This window comes from Callithrix jacchus, chromosome 5, assembly GCF_049354715.1.
Source record: "Callithrix jacchus isolate 240 chromosome 5, calJac240_pri, whole genome shotgun sequence".
Taxonomy (NCBI): Eukaryota; Metazoa; Chordata; class Mammalia; order Primates; family Cebidae; genus Callithrix; species Callithrix jacchus.
Window position 1 is genome coordinate 86,214,137 of NC_133506.1, and position 17,328 is coordinate 86,231,464.

At 40.9% G+C, this 17,328-nt stretch overlaps 1 protein-coding gene across 2 annotated transcripts in view; it reads right to left on the minus strand.

The window, feature by feature from the left end:
- The window catches only part of NSF (N-ethylmaleimide sensitive factor, vesicle fusing ATPase), a 158,176-nt gene that overhangs the window by 1,990 nt on the left and 138,858 nt on the right, over positions 1–17,328 (minus strand). For both annotated transcript variants that reach the window (XM_035300241.3, XM_054255956.2), the window contains 3 exons: positions 5,435–5,569; positions 3,776–3,889; positions 101–156 (listed from right to left, as the gene is read on the minus strand). In XM_035300241.3, the coding sequence (XP_035156132.2) occupies positions 101–156; positions 3,776–3,889; positions 5,435–5,569 (305 nt within the window). The remainder of the gene's footprint in view (positions 1–100; positions 157–3,775; positions 3,890–5,434; positions 5,570–17,328) is intronic.

The window sequence follows — 17,328 nt, forward strand, 5'->3', positions numbered from 1 at the left end:
AGAGACAAACTTATCTAGGAAAGCAGCTCTTAGAACAGGCAGAGGGCTTTAACAGGGTGGTAAGTTTGGCTGACGGTCATTAAGTGTTCTGTGTACTTACGTTCCTTCTTCTCTTAAGAGGGCCAAGAATTTTCTCACGCGGTATTCAGGATCCATCTAAATATATCAGGAGAAATGAAGACAGGTTAATGGTACCTTCTAACAACTGTGCGCTTCATGCCAGGGCAATGGTCGGTTTCACACTTCTTCAATGTTCTGCTAGGTAACCGAATGCGTTACCTGCTCCTTGACCAGCATTCTGACACACCACAAAGCAGATCACATCATTTGGGAGAAGTGAATGGGGTTTTCCAGAACCACGTACGCTGAGTTCCAAAAGACCAAGCCCACTGGCCATCATAGACACTTGGGCCAGGGGGTGCCCTCTGCTGGCCCCTGTGAGACATCGCTGTGAGACTGGACAGGGTCATTTATCAGAGTTCAAATGACACCCAATTCATCTGTTGAAGGTATAAAAGTCTACTAAAGGCACAACAAAATGGAAGACACCAAATTGAGGTTGACTCAACAACTAAAAAACAGTTTATTAACTCTAGATAATCAATAATACAGTTTTTCTTAGCCTCAGTATCTGTCATATAGTTTCTTCTTTATAATAACAAAGTTGTGCTAAAACTAAAAAAATGAAGAGTACTGCCGATTCCTGATATAATCTCTAGATTAATCTGGGTCTCCCGTGACTTGCAAACATGTCATGAGTCTAAGAAAAGATGGTGGAACTTGGTGCTTGGTTCAGGTGGTTATTATTAATTATCTTGACTGGTTTTCATTTTCTATTAATATTTATACTAACTTGTTAAATATACTTTATTCTCATAGGCCTACAGGAGATATGAAGTTATCTAGAAAACAATCATTAAAAACATATTTAATTCCTGAAGATGAATTTTTATTGTAAGAAACACACCTAACTTTTAAAATATGTTTCAGAGAAGGAGCCTGTTTCCTAAGAGGGAACTCCCTGCCCTCCAGGAGCAACTTTCAAACACTCAGTGCAGCTGTGGGTAGACTGCAATTGGACTCCCCCTCCAAACATAATTTTTTTGTTGTTGTTTTTTAAGATTTCTTCTGTCCCAGAAAAACACTGAACAGAAATTTCAAATGTATCAAAGTTAAGTGGTCAGACTACAAAGGACTAAGAAAAAGTGTGAATAGCTAACAAAAGAAACATTTTTCCTTTTTAGGAATTGAATTACATATGAATCAATTGTCAAGTTCTTAAAAAAAAAAAAAAAAAGGAACTGGCTGGAGCTCGCTGTAGTCGGTACTTGCCGGTCTTTGCCCATTAAATATATTTAATATGTGTGAGCAACGACTGCCTGACTTGCCTGTAGCTATGGAATTAAAAGGCAGGAGAAAAGGAGGAAAAAAGTAATCTAGATAAATGACTTTATTCCCTCAGGTGACATCCAGTCAGAGCAGATCCTCCGCACTGTGCAAGTTTTAACAGAATCGCGTGTAGTGAACAGAGAGGTAACATGACTTATATTCTGCAAAACTACATGCCTCTTCACTTAGGCTCAGCCTCTCTAAGGCAGATCTAAAGAGAATTCACTCGGCTGCACGAAATCCATTTGACATGAAGGGGTTCAAACTCAGAGGCCTATGAAATGTCAGTTGCTGAAGATTAGGCCTGAGTGCTCCACTCTCACCCTCTACCCCACATGCATAAGAAGCATTAACTTGATCATTGACCTGCAGGCATCAAACGAAGGGAAAGGGATGAGGGTTGGGGAAAAAACCCACATAGTTTCTTCTTCTATGCAATTATTGAAAAAAAAGTATACTGAAACTTAAAAAAAAAAGAGCTGACAATCTGACAGATTTATCTTTTTTTCAAGGAAAGAGCCAATACACCTGTATTTGCACCTTTACCAAGAATAAGTCTAAACAAAGTGGTTAGTCTGTAACTTTAATTTATGCCTCATCATGGAAAATAAATTAATTGACTTAAAAATAGTCCATCTGAAAGCTCAGTAAATTAGATTTCTGAAAGCCACAAAAATTTTATTTTCAGATACATTTACAAGAAAAGATTAAAAAGCATGCGCTTTATGTTTCCAGTGTGTTATTGGAACAAGAGCCTATTTCAGGTGTAACTGTGAAACTTACACTTCACCTCTGCCACTTATTGCTCACACTAGCAGAATCGCAGGACCATCAGTAAGTAACTCACGATGCCTAGAATAGAGCCACTCTGTCCACCTAGGACCAGAATGAATTTGTAATTATTCATCCAACAAAAGTTTACTGGGGGGGGGCGCAGTGGCTCACGCTTGTATTCCCAGCACTTTGGGAGGCCAAGGTGGGTGGATCACCCGAGGTCAGGAGCTCGAGACCAGCCTGGCCAACGTGGTGAAACCCCTTCTGTACTAAAAGTATAAAAAATTAGCTGGATGTGGTAGTGGGTGCCTGTGATCCCAGCTACTTGGGAGGCTGAGGCAGGAGAATCGCTTGAACCTGGGAGGTGGAGGTTGCAGTGAGCCCGAGATTGTGCCACTGCACTCCAGCCTGGGCAACAGAGTGAGACTACATCTCAAAAAAAAAAAAAAAAAAAAAAAAAATTTACTGAGGTCCAGGCATGATGGCATATACCTGTGACCCCAGCACTTTGGGAGTCTTAGGCAGATGGATCACTTGAGCTCAGGAGTTCAAGACCAGCCTGGGCAGCATAGTGAAACCATGTCTCTACAAAAAATGCAAAAGTTAGTTAAGTGTGGTAGCATGTGACTGCAGTCCCAGCTACTTGGGAGACTGAGGTGAAAGGATCACTTGAGACTGGGAGGTTCAAGCTGCAATAAGCCGTGATCATGCCACTGCACTCCAGCCTGGGAGACAGAGCAAGACCCTGTCTCAAAATAATAATAATAATAACAATAAAAGTTTACTGAGCACCCTACTAAGTGTTGGCTTGTTCCAGGGGCTGTAGACTCAATAGTGAGAGCCAAGGTCTTTGAACTCATAGGATTTGATAGGGAGAGATTTATCAGCTAAATTGTATGTCAGATAAGGACAAGAAGACACAGGATGGGCACATGGAGGGGTGGAGTTCCAAAAAGAGGAAAGGTACATTGCCAGGAGACATGAGAAAGTCCCAAAGAAGTTTCATCTGTCTTTGCCCAGGCAGCAGCCTGGGGCTCAGTTTTCTACGTGATCCTAGATGCTTCAACCTACAGTAGTTTGCATGAAATTTCTAGGAGCCCAGCCAGGGAAATATACACAGAGCCCAAGTCTAGACTGCACAACTTAATTAACTTGTCCCTTAAAACAGTCTCCCAGACATCTTTTGGTGTATGTGTGGTCGCTTACTGACTTCTGAGGTACAACACCATCCCTTCTCCATCAATAACCTGGCGATGTGATCTTGGAGAATTCACTGACAACCTGTCACACACATAGTATCCTCATCTCCAAAATGAGGAGGCAGCACAAACACTGCTCTTTGAAGTCTTTTCTAGTTCTAAGATCTAGTGGCTCCCTAAATTAAAATTAACTTTATGATCTTTCCTTCTATTGTTGAATTTTAAGAAGTTAAAAAGTATTTATAAGTGATCAATCTCAGAAGCAGGTTGGTAATACCAAATCAAGTTGGGAAATAATATAAGAAAATTATAACTTCAATTAACTAAAACCTTGGCAAAGGAAATACTGAACGCTCTTGGTGTATCCTGAAGCTCTGTTCTGTCTGAGTCATGTGGAGAAGGAAGTACCTTACCTGTAAGGACATCTCGATCAACATTAGTAACTTCTTGATTCCTATCCAGACCTTCTTCCCTTTGACTTGCTGTGCAATTGTGGTGCGCTCCTTATCCTTGAAGTTGCCCAAAAGCTACAAAAACAATAATCAAAGCACTTTTACAATAAATGCATCAACAAGGGTTAATTCTATTTACTTTTAAAAGAAGAGTGATAAGAACTACCTAACTGTTAAAATCCAGTCTGACCTTCCTAAACCCATTAGGGTCAATCATAAAAGTGAAACTGGTATCTTAAACCCTGTTTTCTTATGGACCTCCATTCTAACTTAGAGATATATATGCTGGGGTAAAAACAGCTCCAATCCATAATAAGTATGTTAAAATTTTTAACATTCTTTTCTAGGAACAATCTGTATGTGTCAAAGCAAACTACCTTTAATTCTCTTACCCGGCTCCTGCACAAAAGTTGCCTAAACAGGTAATCCGAAAACGTTTATCATATAGATACATTTCTATTTTTGTTGGGGTCCTTGAGGACTTTAAGAAGCCTTACTGACTCTACCACTGCTGAATAACTCAGCAGATAGTATTTGCCAATAGAGCTCACCAAGTCATTTGTGAATACTGGTATTAAAAAATTAAATGAAGAATATTAAAAGAAATAACTGTCATTTTCAAAAAATTAAGAAAACATTCCTATTTCTAAACTTGTTATTTTTTACTTCTATAGCTTTTTTTTGACAATTCTAAGGCTTTAATCATTGTTCCAATTTACCAAATGCAAGGAAATGCACCGAAAGCTGCGCTGAATGATTAATTTCTCTATACTGTGATCGCCTCACCCCCACACCGCCACCCACTCAAGTTTCTGGTCCAAGTAATCTACATGCATCACTCATGCTGGACACAGAGCAATCCACTCCTGGCATTTTGTAGGCTGCCCACCCCGAGGAATGGGAAATTAATTCACTGTCATGTGTCCTCTCATTCCTGAAAACAACTGGAGGTATGGGTTGAGTATCCCTAATCCAAAAAATCTGAAGTCTAAAATGCTGCAAAGTTGTAAACTTTTTGAGTGCCAACATGCCATTCAAAGGAAATGCTCACTGAAGCATTTCAGATGTCCAGATTAGAGATGCTCAACCTAAATATAATGCAATATTCCAAAATCTGAAAAAATCTGAAATTTAAAACACTTGTGGTCCTTGGCACTTTTTGTTGTTGTTGTTAGACAGAGTCTTGCTCTCCTGCCCAGGCTGGAGTGCAGTGGCACAATCTCGGCTCACTGCAACCTCTGCTTCCCAGGTTCAAGCGATTCTCCTGCTTCAGCTCCTTGAGTAGCTGGGAATACGGGTGCCCACCACCATGCCCGGCTAATTTTTGTATTTTAGTAGAGACAAGGTTTCATTATGTTGGCCAGGCTGGTCTCAGACTCCTGACCTCAAGTGATCCACCTGCCTTGGCCTCCCAAAGTGCTGGGATTATAGGTGTGAGCCACCACGCCCAGCCTAGTTCCAGGCATTTTGGATAAGGGATACACAATCTGTAATATCCCTGGGTCCCATGTTCTAGATTAGTGTAAAAACCAAACACCAGGTGTAATGACTGTGATACAGCTCAATTCAGCCTCAATTTCTTTCTTATAAACAGTGTGCAATGTATTGACTCATTTTCACCTCCAAAGCTTCCAATAGCTGCTCTCCGGTGGCAATGTTGGGCACATGAATGGTGGTGCTGAAAGCATTAAGCATTTCCATCTCCTGAAGGACATCTTTGCGGCTTGTGGTCCCAATGATAAGAAGCTTCCGGCCCTGATCAAAGGGAGAAATGTTAAAATGTATATAATAAGACTAATTAGGAAACTAGAATAAGCTTGAACAAAGTTTGCAAAAGCCATTTATTTAATCTTGCAAATGCAAATGATTAGGCAAAAGAGAACAAAACAGCTCAGGATTTTCCTGAAAATTCTGAGTAAAGGTACCAACAACATGATTCAGAAAGTGGCAACATGCGAACAGCTCCTTCTCATTCATGTCAATAAAACAATGGATTAGCAAATCAGGGAGATACACAAACCAAAGGGCAAGATACTGACATGTATGTAGGTAAGTCTTTCATGAGACATGGCACATGTATGGTGGGAATTGGGGAAAAAAGATGACATGAATAGAAAGTATGTGGCGCTGGCTTCATTAGTACACTTTTCAGGAGGGCAGGGCAATAATAGTTGATGTTTATGCAACGCTTAACTGTGAAAGGTGTCGGCTAAAGTGTTTTCCATAATTGTCACATTTTATATTTTTCATTTTTTACTTTTAACCCTGAAATATTAAAAAAAAAAGTTTTAAAACTATGCCAGGCTTATGCTACCCATTTGCAGTTCCCTTTGTCCAAAGGCAACAATTTTCAACTCTCTTAGCTTTTCTTCTTATAGTTACTTCTTTATCTTTAAATGATAAGGTTACATTACTAGTTTTAGACTTCTGTTTTCCCTATAAATATGATTTACTAACTTCCTACTATGGAAGATGGGATTTATTATTGATTTTGTACCCCTCCTTCCCCCACCATATGTCCCTTTTTACATCTTCCAATACAGTTATTTCACAGTCTTTAGTTAAATCTGTATTCAGCATTAAGTTTATACAAATGTGGTTTACAGGTAGGCCACGCAGAATACTACTCAATTTCTTTCTTGGACAAAATTTTGTTTTACTGGAGTTAACTGCCTTTTTCCCCTTAGCTTAGTTTACCAGGTACTGATCACAAGTTTGCCTCTAAACAAAGAGAACCACAAGTCTCCTTTCAGTATATTCAAATATATTGCATAAAGTTGTGTTCTTGAAGAAATTCCCCTCCAGGAGTCCTCTGTCTTCACAGTTCAATCTGAAGGAGTGACTCTCTAGGCATGGGGCACAGCTGTAGTTCTGGATCTTTCCTCTGTTAGATTCCCTGTATCCTAGCCTTCCTTTTTCTTCACCTATTCCCTTATCTGTGCTGCATATACCCAAAAGCTTCCTGAGAAAGAGTGCAAGGGAGACAAAATTTTAAAGATCTTGTATATCTGGAAATACCTTTATTCTTAATCTTGTATCCTTTGTCTTAATAGTTTGGCTAGTTGTAAAAAATAAGGTTAGAGGACGAACATGGTGGCTCATGCCTATAATCCCAGCACTTTGGGAGGCCGAGGCAGGTAGATCACCTGAGGTCAGGAGTTTGAGACCAGTCTCCAGTAAAAATACAAAATTAGCGGGTCAGCTACTTGGGAGGCTGAGGCAGGAGAATGCTTGAACCAAGAGGCAGAGGTTGCAGTGAGCCAAGATCGCACCACTGCACTCCAGCCTGGCAACAAGAGTGAAACTCCATCTCAAAGAAAATAAAATAAGGTTAGAAATATATTTTTTTCTCACAATTTTGAAGGCGCTGAAGTCTAAAAGACAAACGTTATCTGATCTTTAATCTTTTGTTTCTAACCTTTTTAATACAAAACTTTCAGAATCTTTTCTTTATCCCTATGTTCTGCAATTTGAAAACTACATACCTTAAGATGGTTCTTTCTATACTCATTTTGCTGGCACTAGATACATTCTTTCTAAACTGGAAATTTCAATCATTCATTTCTAGGAAATACCTTGGACTATTTCCTTGAGATTTCCTCCCATTCATTTTCTCCGTATTACCCACCGGGAACCTCTGCTAGTTAGATACTGATCCTCTGCAACTAATCTTCTAATTTTCTTATTTTTTTGTTCTTAGTTTTTATTTCTTTCTCTAATACTTTCTAGGTTAGTATCAATTTTATCTCCTAACCTTTACACTAACTTACTTTTTAGTTCTAACAGCCTTCCTGTTTTCTGAATGTTTTCTTTTTTAATCGTATCCTGTTATACTTCATGTATATAGTATCTTGTTTTCGATCTCTGAGGCTGGGTGCAGAGGCTCACACCTATAATCCCAGCACTTTGGGAGGCCAAGGTAGGCAGATCGCTTGAGCCTAGGAGTTTGAGACCAGTCTGGTTAACACGGTGAAACCTCGTCTCTATAAAAATACAAAAATTAGTTGAGTGTGGTGGCAAGTGCCTGTAGTCCCAGCTGCTTGGGTGGCTGAGGTGAAAGGACTGCTTGAGCCTAGGAGGTTGAGGCTGCAGTTAGCTGAATGGGACCACTACTTTCCAGCCTGGGTGACAAAGTGAGACTCTGTCTCAAAAACAAACAAAACAAATAAAACCCAAAACCTGTGAATATTATAGATTGCAAAAATGACTTTTTCTTCTGTTTCTTGTTTTGTCTATTTCCTATGACCTGCCCCTTTTTCCTATTTGTTTATGAAGGCTTTCCTCGAGTGTCTGGTGATTGCTGGATAGCTATTTATATTTAAGAGTTAAACTATGACTAGAAATTCTATGTCCGGGGGCTTCACTATAGGATGATCAGGTAAGACTTGGCTGATTATCGGGGGTCCCTCAAAGGTCAGTATGTGCAAACTTTTCCCAGAGAAGAATCTTCCAATCTCCTTCGCAAAGACTATAAAGTCTTGTGGCCAGAACACTGGAATCGACAGGGTAACGCTTCAGGTATCTCATCATTTAACAGGGAGACCTCCATTTAATCCTCTTTGCAGCATGGCATCTCTCCAGATCAGTCTCTCAATTAATCTTCATTAGAATCATGAGAATTCAGTACTAGTACTATCCCCATTTTACTGATGAAGCTATTGAATTTCACAGATTTAAGTCATTTGTGTTCAAGGCCAAACAACCAATACATGATGGAGCCAAGACAGGAAACCAGATCCAGATCCAAATCATATACTGCCTCTCTTTACAAAGAAAAGCACATTACTAACGAAGTTTACTTGGAAAGTGGAAGAGGAATAAGTTTTAAACTTATATCACTAGATTTATAATACACACTCAGTCCATAGATAAGTCTTCAGTAAAGGCTTAACATTCTTAGAAATTCAGAACATTGAAATAAATGCGTTAGCAAGAAAAGATTTTAAGAAACCAAAACGATTTCAATTTGGGTTTGGTAAACATTATACAACTACTGTCAATAAGACATGTCAGCCTTTCTCAGTGTTATTCATTGTTTTTATCCTCCTGCTGTGCCAAGAATGGGCAATGTCCTACCACAAACCAACGCAGATCAAAGAAACAAAGTTGGGACCTTCTGGTACAATTAGCCATCAGCTTAACAGATGATTGCACAAAGAAAATGAGATAGAAGTACACTCGTGAGTATACAGATTAAAGGGTAATCATTATTATTATTTGATGAATCGACTAGGTAAAAATCAAATGCTTATCCACAGACATTTTCAAGTTCCTAGATGAATATGCAATAGATCTTCCACAGAAAAGGAGATACAAAAGAGATAATTATCATACAATATGGAAAGGTGGAGGTGTTACGTACAAGGATGTCAGGTGGAGGGCAAAAACACATGGCAGAGAAAGATTCTTCTGGAGGAGATAACACATGGGTTGAGTCTTAAGGAACGAGTAGATGAATTAGGAAGATGAAGGGAAAGGACATTCTAAGACAGAGGAACAGAAATATTTAAGTCCAAGGGCAAAATAACAACAAAAGCTGGGTGCTGCAGTAATCACAACTGAGTAAAGACATACATTTTTACTGTAACAAAAAGTGGTGCTTTTATATTTAAACTATTTTTTTAACACTAAATTCTAATGGCAAACTTGGGAACATAGCCCTGAAGGCTAACAGATGCCAAAGACCACACATACCGACACATCCTCAGTACCATTGAAGGTAACTGTTACTTCTCTTTTTCCTTAGCTTTTTACTGTTCCATAGTCCATAATGCAAACATCCTCATCTTGCTTCTCTCTCACAAAGGACAACATTGGCCCTAGAAGAACAGCACTGAGAAAGAAGCTTCTTACTCATTCCAGAAAGCTGAACTTTAAAAATCACTGCCAGTTTCCTCATGAGATGTTCACTTACATTAACAGTGACTACGCTCTTCAAAGTGCTGAAAGATTGGGAAATGTAGAGCAACTTATAATGCAGACGCTAATTTCTGTTTTGCTTTTCTTCTTGTTTAACAAGACTGCAAACACTGCAAAGAGGTCATGACCCAGGCAAGTTCGGGTCTTGACTTGTAAAGCGTCATCTTTAAGAAAACACTGAAAAACATTACCAAATTATTAAACTGTGCCGGGCCATTTTGTGTATTAATTAGTGGTACTGCTTGTAAGGAAGCTTTATCATGAAAAACAGCTCCGAATGTATTCATGTGATAAATCACATGGGATTCATCTGAAGGGAAAAGCTGCCAGCAGCCTGAGATGGGGATGCAGCCTTAAAAATAAAAGTGGTGCTCAACCCAAGAGGGGTTGCTAATGTGTGGCTACCAGTTTTAATGTCCACAGAGCCCAAACATGCCTCTTGACCAAACGCAGAGCGATAACCTATTTTGGAAAAAAGAAACTGCTCCCAGCACACTCTTTACTGAGATTTGCTAGTCCTGATGGTATAAAGAAAAAGCCTAAGTAAAATGACTATCTGCCAATCGGATTATGATAAACATTGTTCCAAGGTTAAATAAGTATTAGTTAACTAATTCTCAGTACCATAAGCAGCAACTCAGGTGAAAATATTTCCATGAAAAAGGCAGGGCTCAGTCAGGTGTTGATCCTTCAAAAAAACACTTCTTTACATGATGAAGAATGAGCGAGTACTAAGCAGCATCTAAGCCTTTTGCCACACAAAGGACCAACCAGATAATCCACACCCTTTCACAGGTCTTGCCCATTGATTGGCCCCAATAAACTGATTTGTAACAAAAGTTCATGTGGAAGAAAGCTTTTTTTTCCTAAATAAAAATGCCACCAATATAATACTGCAGTGAAATGGAAGGGCTGATTTCAACCTATGAACAAAAGTAAAGTCAGTTATGCAGGAAAGAAAGGCCATTCTTTCCATATCACTCAGTGCTGAGCAAGTGTAATACACCCTGGGTAAGAAGAATTAACCGTGAACAATTGAAAACCCTGAAATGGATTAAGAAGTGAGTTTAAAAGTGCAACTCAAAACTGCTATATGCTGTGGGCATTAAACTTTATTTTCTGCTTATTAGAATCTGATGTTTTTGTAAATGAGAGTAAAATATTTCAGATTAAGCATTTGTAAATCTGGTAAGTAAAAGATGAAATAGACATGAGCCAATTGGAGCATTAACAAGAATTTACTCCTTTTAGGTACTTAATAGAATTATGAGATTTGGTTTGTGCCTTCAGGGAAATCGCAATTTAGCTGGGAAAAGCAAATAAATATCCAGGGACCACAACCAAGTAACACATTCTCAAATACAAACTAATAATGGTGGAGAGAACCCAGCGTATGGGGACAGTGTCCTGGGGTGGGGATATCTATGAAGGTTTCTGCAGTACTGCAGAGATAATGGCAACAAGTAGGCACTGGCAAGGCCCTTGAAAAGAAGGGACAGGTCCCAAATGCTCCTAAATCCTACGTGCGTGGGGAAGCAGCTGAGCCAGAGCAACAAGGCTGAAAACAAAGTTATTTGCAGATATGCGGAGTGGACAGCCAGTAAAAGGAGACTCAGAATGCCAAAGTAAGGGAAATGTTTAATATAAAAAGCAACAGGAAACCAGAGGAGGTTCTTGAGGAGGAAGACCTATGATGGAGACAAGGGTCCCAGCAGCCACAGACAGGAGGTCCACCTCTTATGGGCCTGTGAGGAGCTGCTGCCCCAGGGACAGGCTGATTCTAAGAGTGAGCATCTCCAGGGACCATGCTGCGCCTTTTAACCAGTGTCTTATGCATATGATGCCCTTTTTAATGCAAGTCCAGGGCTGGCAGAAAGCAATGGTGAGGCAAGTCCCCGGATGGACAGGTAGCTTGCTGCAACAGAAGTACAGGCTCCATCACTCACAGCTCTGTGATTTGGGGTAGATTATTTCATTTCTCAGTACCTGTCTCTTTCTCAACCATAAATATGGATGAGAAAATCCTACCTACTTAGGAGAGTAGAGTGTGAAGCAGAGATTGCTGGGGCGGGGTCTCTCTCATCACGGTCAGAACAGGCAAGAAGGAAAAGAAGCGTCTGAATGGGTGGTCTTCAGAGGAGAACAGTCCTCTGCATGCGGTGTCAGGAATCCACATGGTTAGGTCAGGTGGGTGAGGAACGGGAGGCCTGAAAATCCCTCTTCCCAACAACGAACACAGGGCGCTGGAAGCAAATGACGCAGAGAGGCCAAGGTTGGCTCTGGGTTAGTGAAGATGAGAGCTACCTTCAACTTAACAAGAGTTGCTGTGAGGCCCAGAAGAGGCCTGAAGCAAAAGGTCAGACACCCCCTCTGAAGGAGTCATGGCAGTGGGGTGACTCATGGAGAGTCAGAAGGACTCACAGCAGCGTGAGGCCTCAGGGAGAGGCAGCAACTTCTGAGGAAGAAATAGGCTCAGAGCCAGAGAGTGAGAAGCTTTCCTGGTAGGGGTCCTTTGGTCTGTCACTTAACCTGGCTTCATTCTTGAAATGGGAATAATTTTTCATATTTTCTTAGCTTGTATTATTCAAGAGAGACCCTTTGAAAAATTCTACCTTGCCATAGTGCTTCAATGCATTATTTTCAAGCCTGAATCTTGTTTCTAGTCTGTAAACTTCCTGGTGGTCGAAACCACATCTCATCCATCTGTGCCCCTGCAGTACTCAGCATGGCATCCCTGTGCCTGGCACACAGAGAGGGTTCCTCTGCCTGGAATGCTCTTCCCTTCCATATGCACACAGGCTTTTCCCTCCAAGTCGAGGACCTGCTTGAATGTCAGCTTTTCCACAGGCCAACTCAATCCCCATGTACCTCCATTTAAAACTGCAACTTCCCAACCCCTTATCCTGCCCTTTTCTCTTTCCCAGGTTGGATCACCTTTTACATACTATATAATTTATTCACTTACTATGTTTACTGTACTTCTTGCTAGTCTACCTTCATGAGGACAGGACTTAAGTCTGTATGGTTTTATTGATGTTTCCAGGGCTATCATACTGCCTTGCACAAAGTGCAAAGTTAATATGTGTTGAATGAATAACCCAGTATAGCTTTTTTTTTGCTCTGTCGCCCAGGGTGGAGTGTAGTGGCATGATCTTGGCTCACTGCAACCTCCACCCCCCAGGTTCAAGTAATTCTTTGCCTCAGCCTCCCAAGTAGCATGCCTGCCACCACACCCAGCTAATTTTTGTATTATTATTATTATTATTATTATTATTTTTTTTTTTTTGAGATGGAGTCTAGCTCTGTTACCCAGGCTGGAGAGTAGTGGCACGATCTTGGCTTACTGCAAGCTCCACCTCTAGGGTTCAAGCGATTCTCCTGCCTCAGCCTCCCAAGTAGCTGGGATTATAGGCACCTGCCACCACACCCAGTTAATTTTTTTTTTTTTTTTTTAAGTAGAGATGGGGTTTTACTGTATTGGCCAGGCTGGTCTTGAACTCCTGACCTCGTGATCCGCCCACCTTGGCATCCCAAAGTGCTAGGATTACAGGTATGAGCCACCGTGCCCAGCCTGTATGTTTAGTAAAGACAGGGTTTCACCATCGTGGCCAGGCTGGTCTTGAACTCCTGACCCTGTGTTCTACCTGCCTTGGCCTCCCAAAGTGCTGGGATTATAGGTGTGAGCCACTGCACCCAGCTATCCCAGTACAGCTTTCAAGGGTAGCAGATCACTCCTTCATGATTACATTCTTTCTTTTAGTCCTAGAAAAATACACATGATACTAAGTGTTCAAAAGGAAAATCCATCATTTCAGACTCTACACCTCTGAGTCCCAAGTATTGATAGCAACAAATTTCAAAGAAAATAATCTAGAATGAATGGCATGTATGCTTCTGCCAAAGGCTGGCTTCTCTCTTTTAGTCAATTGATTAGCTATTGACTGGATAATACAGACTTGTCTAGCAAAGTAAAGATAAGATTCCTTAGCTGCCACTAACTTAAGCTAGTGAGATAACAAGTACTATTAACATCTCCTACAACTCTTGGTTTCCTCAAACCAAGGGAAGAGATTAAAATGAAAAGCATCAGGAACAGTGAAAGGAGAGGAATGGGGCCTCTTTGCATGCATTTCTGATTTCTCTTGTTCAAATGTCTGTAACTTTTTCTTTCCTTTCTTTTTTTTTGCAGTTAAATGTTTAAGCTGAATACCAAAGGAAGGATGTTGCAAATAAATCATGCCACAGCTAGGCAGACAACTATACTTAAACTCTCCATTAGATTTTACCCTGAAGCAAATTCTTAGTCTGCTTCTTTGTAACCATCCACATGGTACTGCAAGCAGGACAGAAGACAGTAAGAAGGAAAATACAAGATACAGATTGAATATAAAACTAAAAACTCAACCCTTAATAATTTAAAATACTATAGGCAAAAGCAGACTTCATATTAAAGAATATTTATTGCTAATTTATGAGAAAGACAGTGAATCATCAGCTTTTACACTGGGAGCAGCTCTTAAAGATTACCTCGTCCCCCAAACCCCCTCATTCTCTGCCTCATTTTGCAGATGAGAAAGCTGGGGTGAGAGGTAGTATTCTGTCTGAGGTTCTCACCTCCAGTGAAGGAGCTGAAACTAGAGTTCAGGCCTCACTGATATTTTCACTATGCTTTGCTGTCCATTGTTTTTATTTGTTATTTTAAACTAGATTTGGGGTCCACTCTTGCCCCTGCCCCTCCAAGCCCCAGATCAGCAATGGCTGATCTCTTAATTTGAGTTAGGGAGATTTATTACCTAGAAATAATGACCTCTGTGCTCTTAGGAGGAAAGGTTAAATAAAGAAGATATGGAGGTGGGCGGATCACCTGAGGTCAGGAGTTTGAGACCAGCCTGGCCAACACGGTGAAACCCCCATCTCTACGAAAAATATAAAAGTTAGCCAGGTGTGGTGGCACATGCCCGCACATCCCAATTACTTGGGGGGCTGAGGTAGGAGAATTGCTTGAACCCAGGATGCAGAGTTTGCATTGAGCCGAGATCATGCCATTGTATTCCAGCCCAGGCAACAAGCAAAATTCTGTCTTTGAAAAAAAAAAAAAAGATAAGTTGCACTGACCATGGCACAGTATTCTTTTTTTTTTTTTTTTGAGACGTAGTTTCGTTCTTGTTACCCAGGCTGGAGTGCAATGATGACGCGATCTCGGCTCACCGCAACCTCCGTCTCCTGGGTTCAAGCAAGTCTCCTGCCTCAGCCTCCCAAGTAGCTGGGACTACAGGCGTGTGCTACCACGCCCAGCTAATTTTTGTATTTTTTAGTAGAGACAGGGTTTCACCATGTTGACCAGGATGGTCTCGATCTCTTGACCTCGTGATCCACCCATCTCAGCCTTCCAAAGTGCTGGGATTATAGGCGTGAGCCACCGCGCCTGGCCAGCACAGTATTCTTAACACCAAAAGGAAGGGTTCTGTACATGCTCTCTCATTAGAAATTTAAGATGACCACACATTAATCAGCAAATCCAAACTCCTCACTCTGTATCCACAGATTTTCCCTACCTATCTCAGCTTTTAGCTTGATATACCCTAAACTGACCCCATATTCTAATCGGGTCAATATTCTCCTTTCTAACTTAATTTCTACCTTTGTGATTTTTATCCATAGCATTTCTGCATATTAAAATGTTTTATCCAGTTTTCTGCCAGTTTGCAATTATCTCTTAGGTTCACAATGTTTCAAAATTTGCCTTCTCTCCATACTCTGCCCTCATTCAACCCTACACAGCCCACTTTATTCCTGTAGGCCCCAATGTTCCAGAACTTGAATTCGCAATGCCCAATAATAACGCCTTCCTTATCTGGAGACCAATCTGCTAAACAATTTCAACTATCCAAGGCACAGCCAAGAACCAGAAATAAACAAAAATCCTCTCACTTCTAGGACTGAAAAAAACAATGTGAGGTTCAATTAACTTTAAAACTCAGAGGCAAGGACAACTTACCCACAGTAAGGTACAGTACCCAGGGCCTATGAAACTTTGAGAAACCCATGAAAGTATTATTCTAATTTCTTTTAAAATCAGGGCAGGCCTATACTCCCAGCACTTTGGGAGGCTAAGGAGGGCAGATCACTTAAGGCCAGGAGTTTGAGACCAGCCTGGCCAATATAGTAAAACCTCATTTCTCTAAAAATAGAAAAAATTATATCTGGGTGTGGTGGTGTGTGCCTGTAGTCCCAGCTATTTGGGAGACTGAGGCACGAGAACCGCTTGAACTCAGGAGGCAGAGGTTGCAGTGAGCCGAGATTGTGCCACTGTACTCCAGAAAAAGAAATCAGAAAAAAAAAAAAACTTTGGTGGAAGAAAATGTCTTAATACAGTAATATATTCAGCTTTGTACCAATAGGTAGAAAATGTAATTTTTTTAGTAGAGGAAGCAGCCCACAGGAGTCAAACAGGGGCTTGCTCTCTGAAAAGCCTCTCCAGCTCTCACTGCAGCCCAGTTTCATGTTTTTGTGTTTCTTCAAGACAAGGTTTCAATCCGGTTGCCCAGGTGGAGTGCAGTGACACAATCTCAGCTCACTGCAGCCTCAACCTCCTGGGCTCAGGTTGATTCTCCCACCTCAGCCTCCTAAGTAGCTGGGATTACAGGTATGCACCAACATGCCTGGCTTTTTTTTTTTTTTTTTTTTTTTTTTTGAGATAGAGTCTTGCTCTGTTGCCCAGGCTGGAGTGCAGTGGTGTGATAACTGCAACCACCACTCCCGGGTTCAAGTGATTTTCCTGCCTCAGCCTCCTGAGTAACTGTGACTACAGACGCCTATCACCACACCCAGTTAATTTTTGTATTTTTAGTAGAGGTGGGGTTTCACCATATTGGCCAGGCTGGTCTCCAACTTCTGATCTCAAATGATCCACCCACCCATCTCAGCCCCCCCCAAAGTTGCTGGGATTACAGGCATGAGCCGCCACACCCGGCTTTTTTTTGTATTTTTAGTAGACATGGGGTTTCGCCACGTAGCCCAGGCTGGTCTAGAAGTCCTGGACTCAAGTGATCCTCCTGCCTTGGCCTCCCAAAGTGCTGGGATTACAGGTGTGAGCCACTTGCGCCTGACTACAGCCTAGTTCTCTTACTATATGAATAGCTCAGGAATCCTGGTGGTTGACTGCCTCAATTCATAGCGGATGAAAACAGCAAATTGGAAAAAGGAGTCATCAGATGCAAACTAGCTGACACAACTTACTTGGATTCTGCAAGTAACAGCAAAACCACTAAAAAAGGAAAAGGTACAAAAAACTCAACAAACAGGGCACCCTGTACCTACCTACCAGGCACTATCCTAGAGTCCTGTTTATTCCAACAGCTCCTGCTGAGTCCCACTCATGAAAATACTGAACCGTCAGTTATGGTTTGTTATGATCATCCTTATTCATTAACATAGTGTTTATTATACTTTGCTTCAGACATTAAGAATGTATGTAGCAATTTTTTTCCTCTTAAAAAAAAGGCTAAAGTATAGTAACAATTGATATTTAAACACGTTAAGCTTCAGTCATTTAGAGAAAATGAAGCCTATAATTTCTTATGAATTCCTAGTCT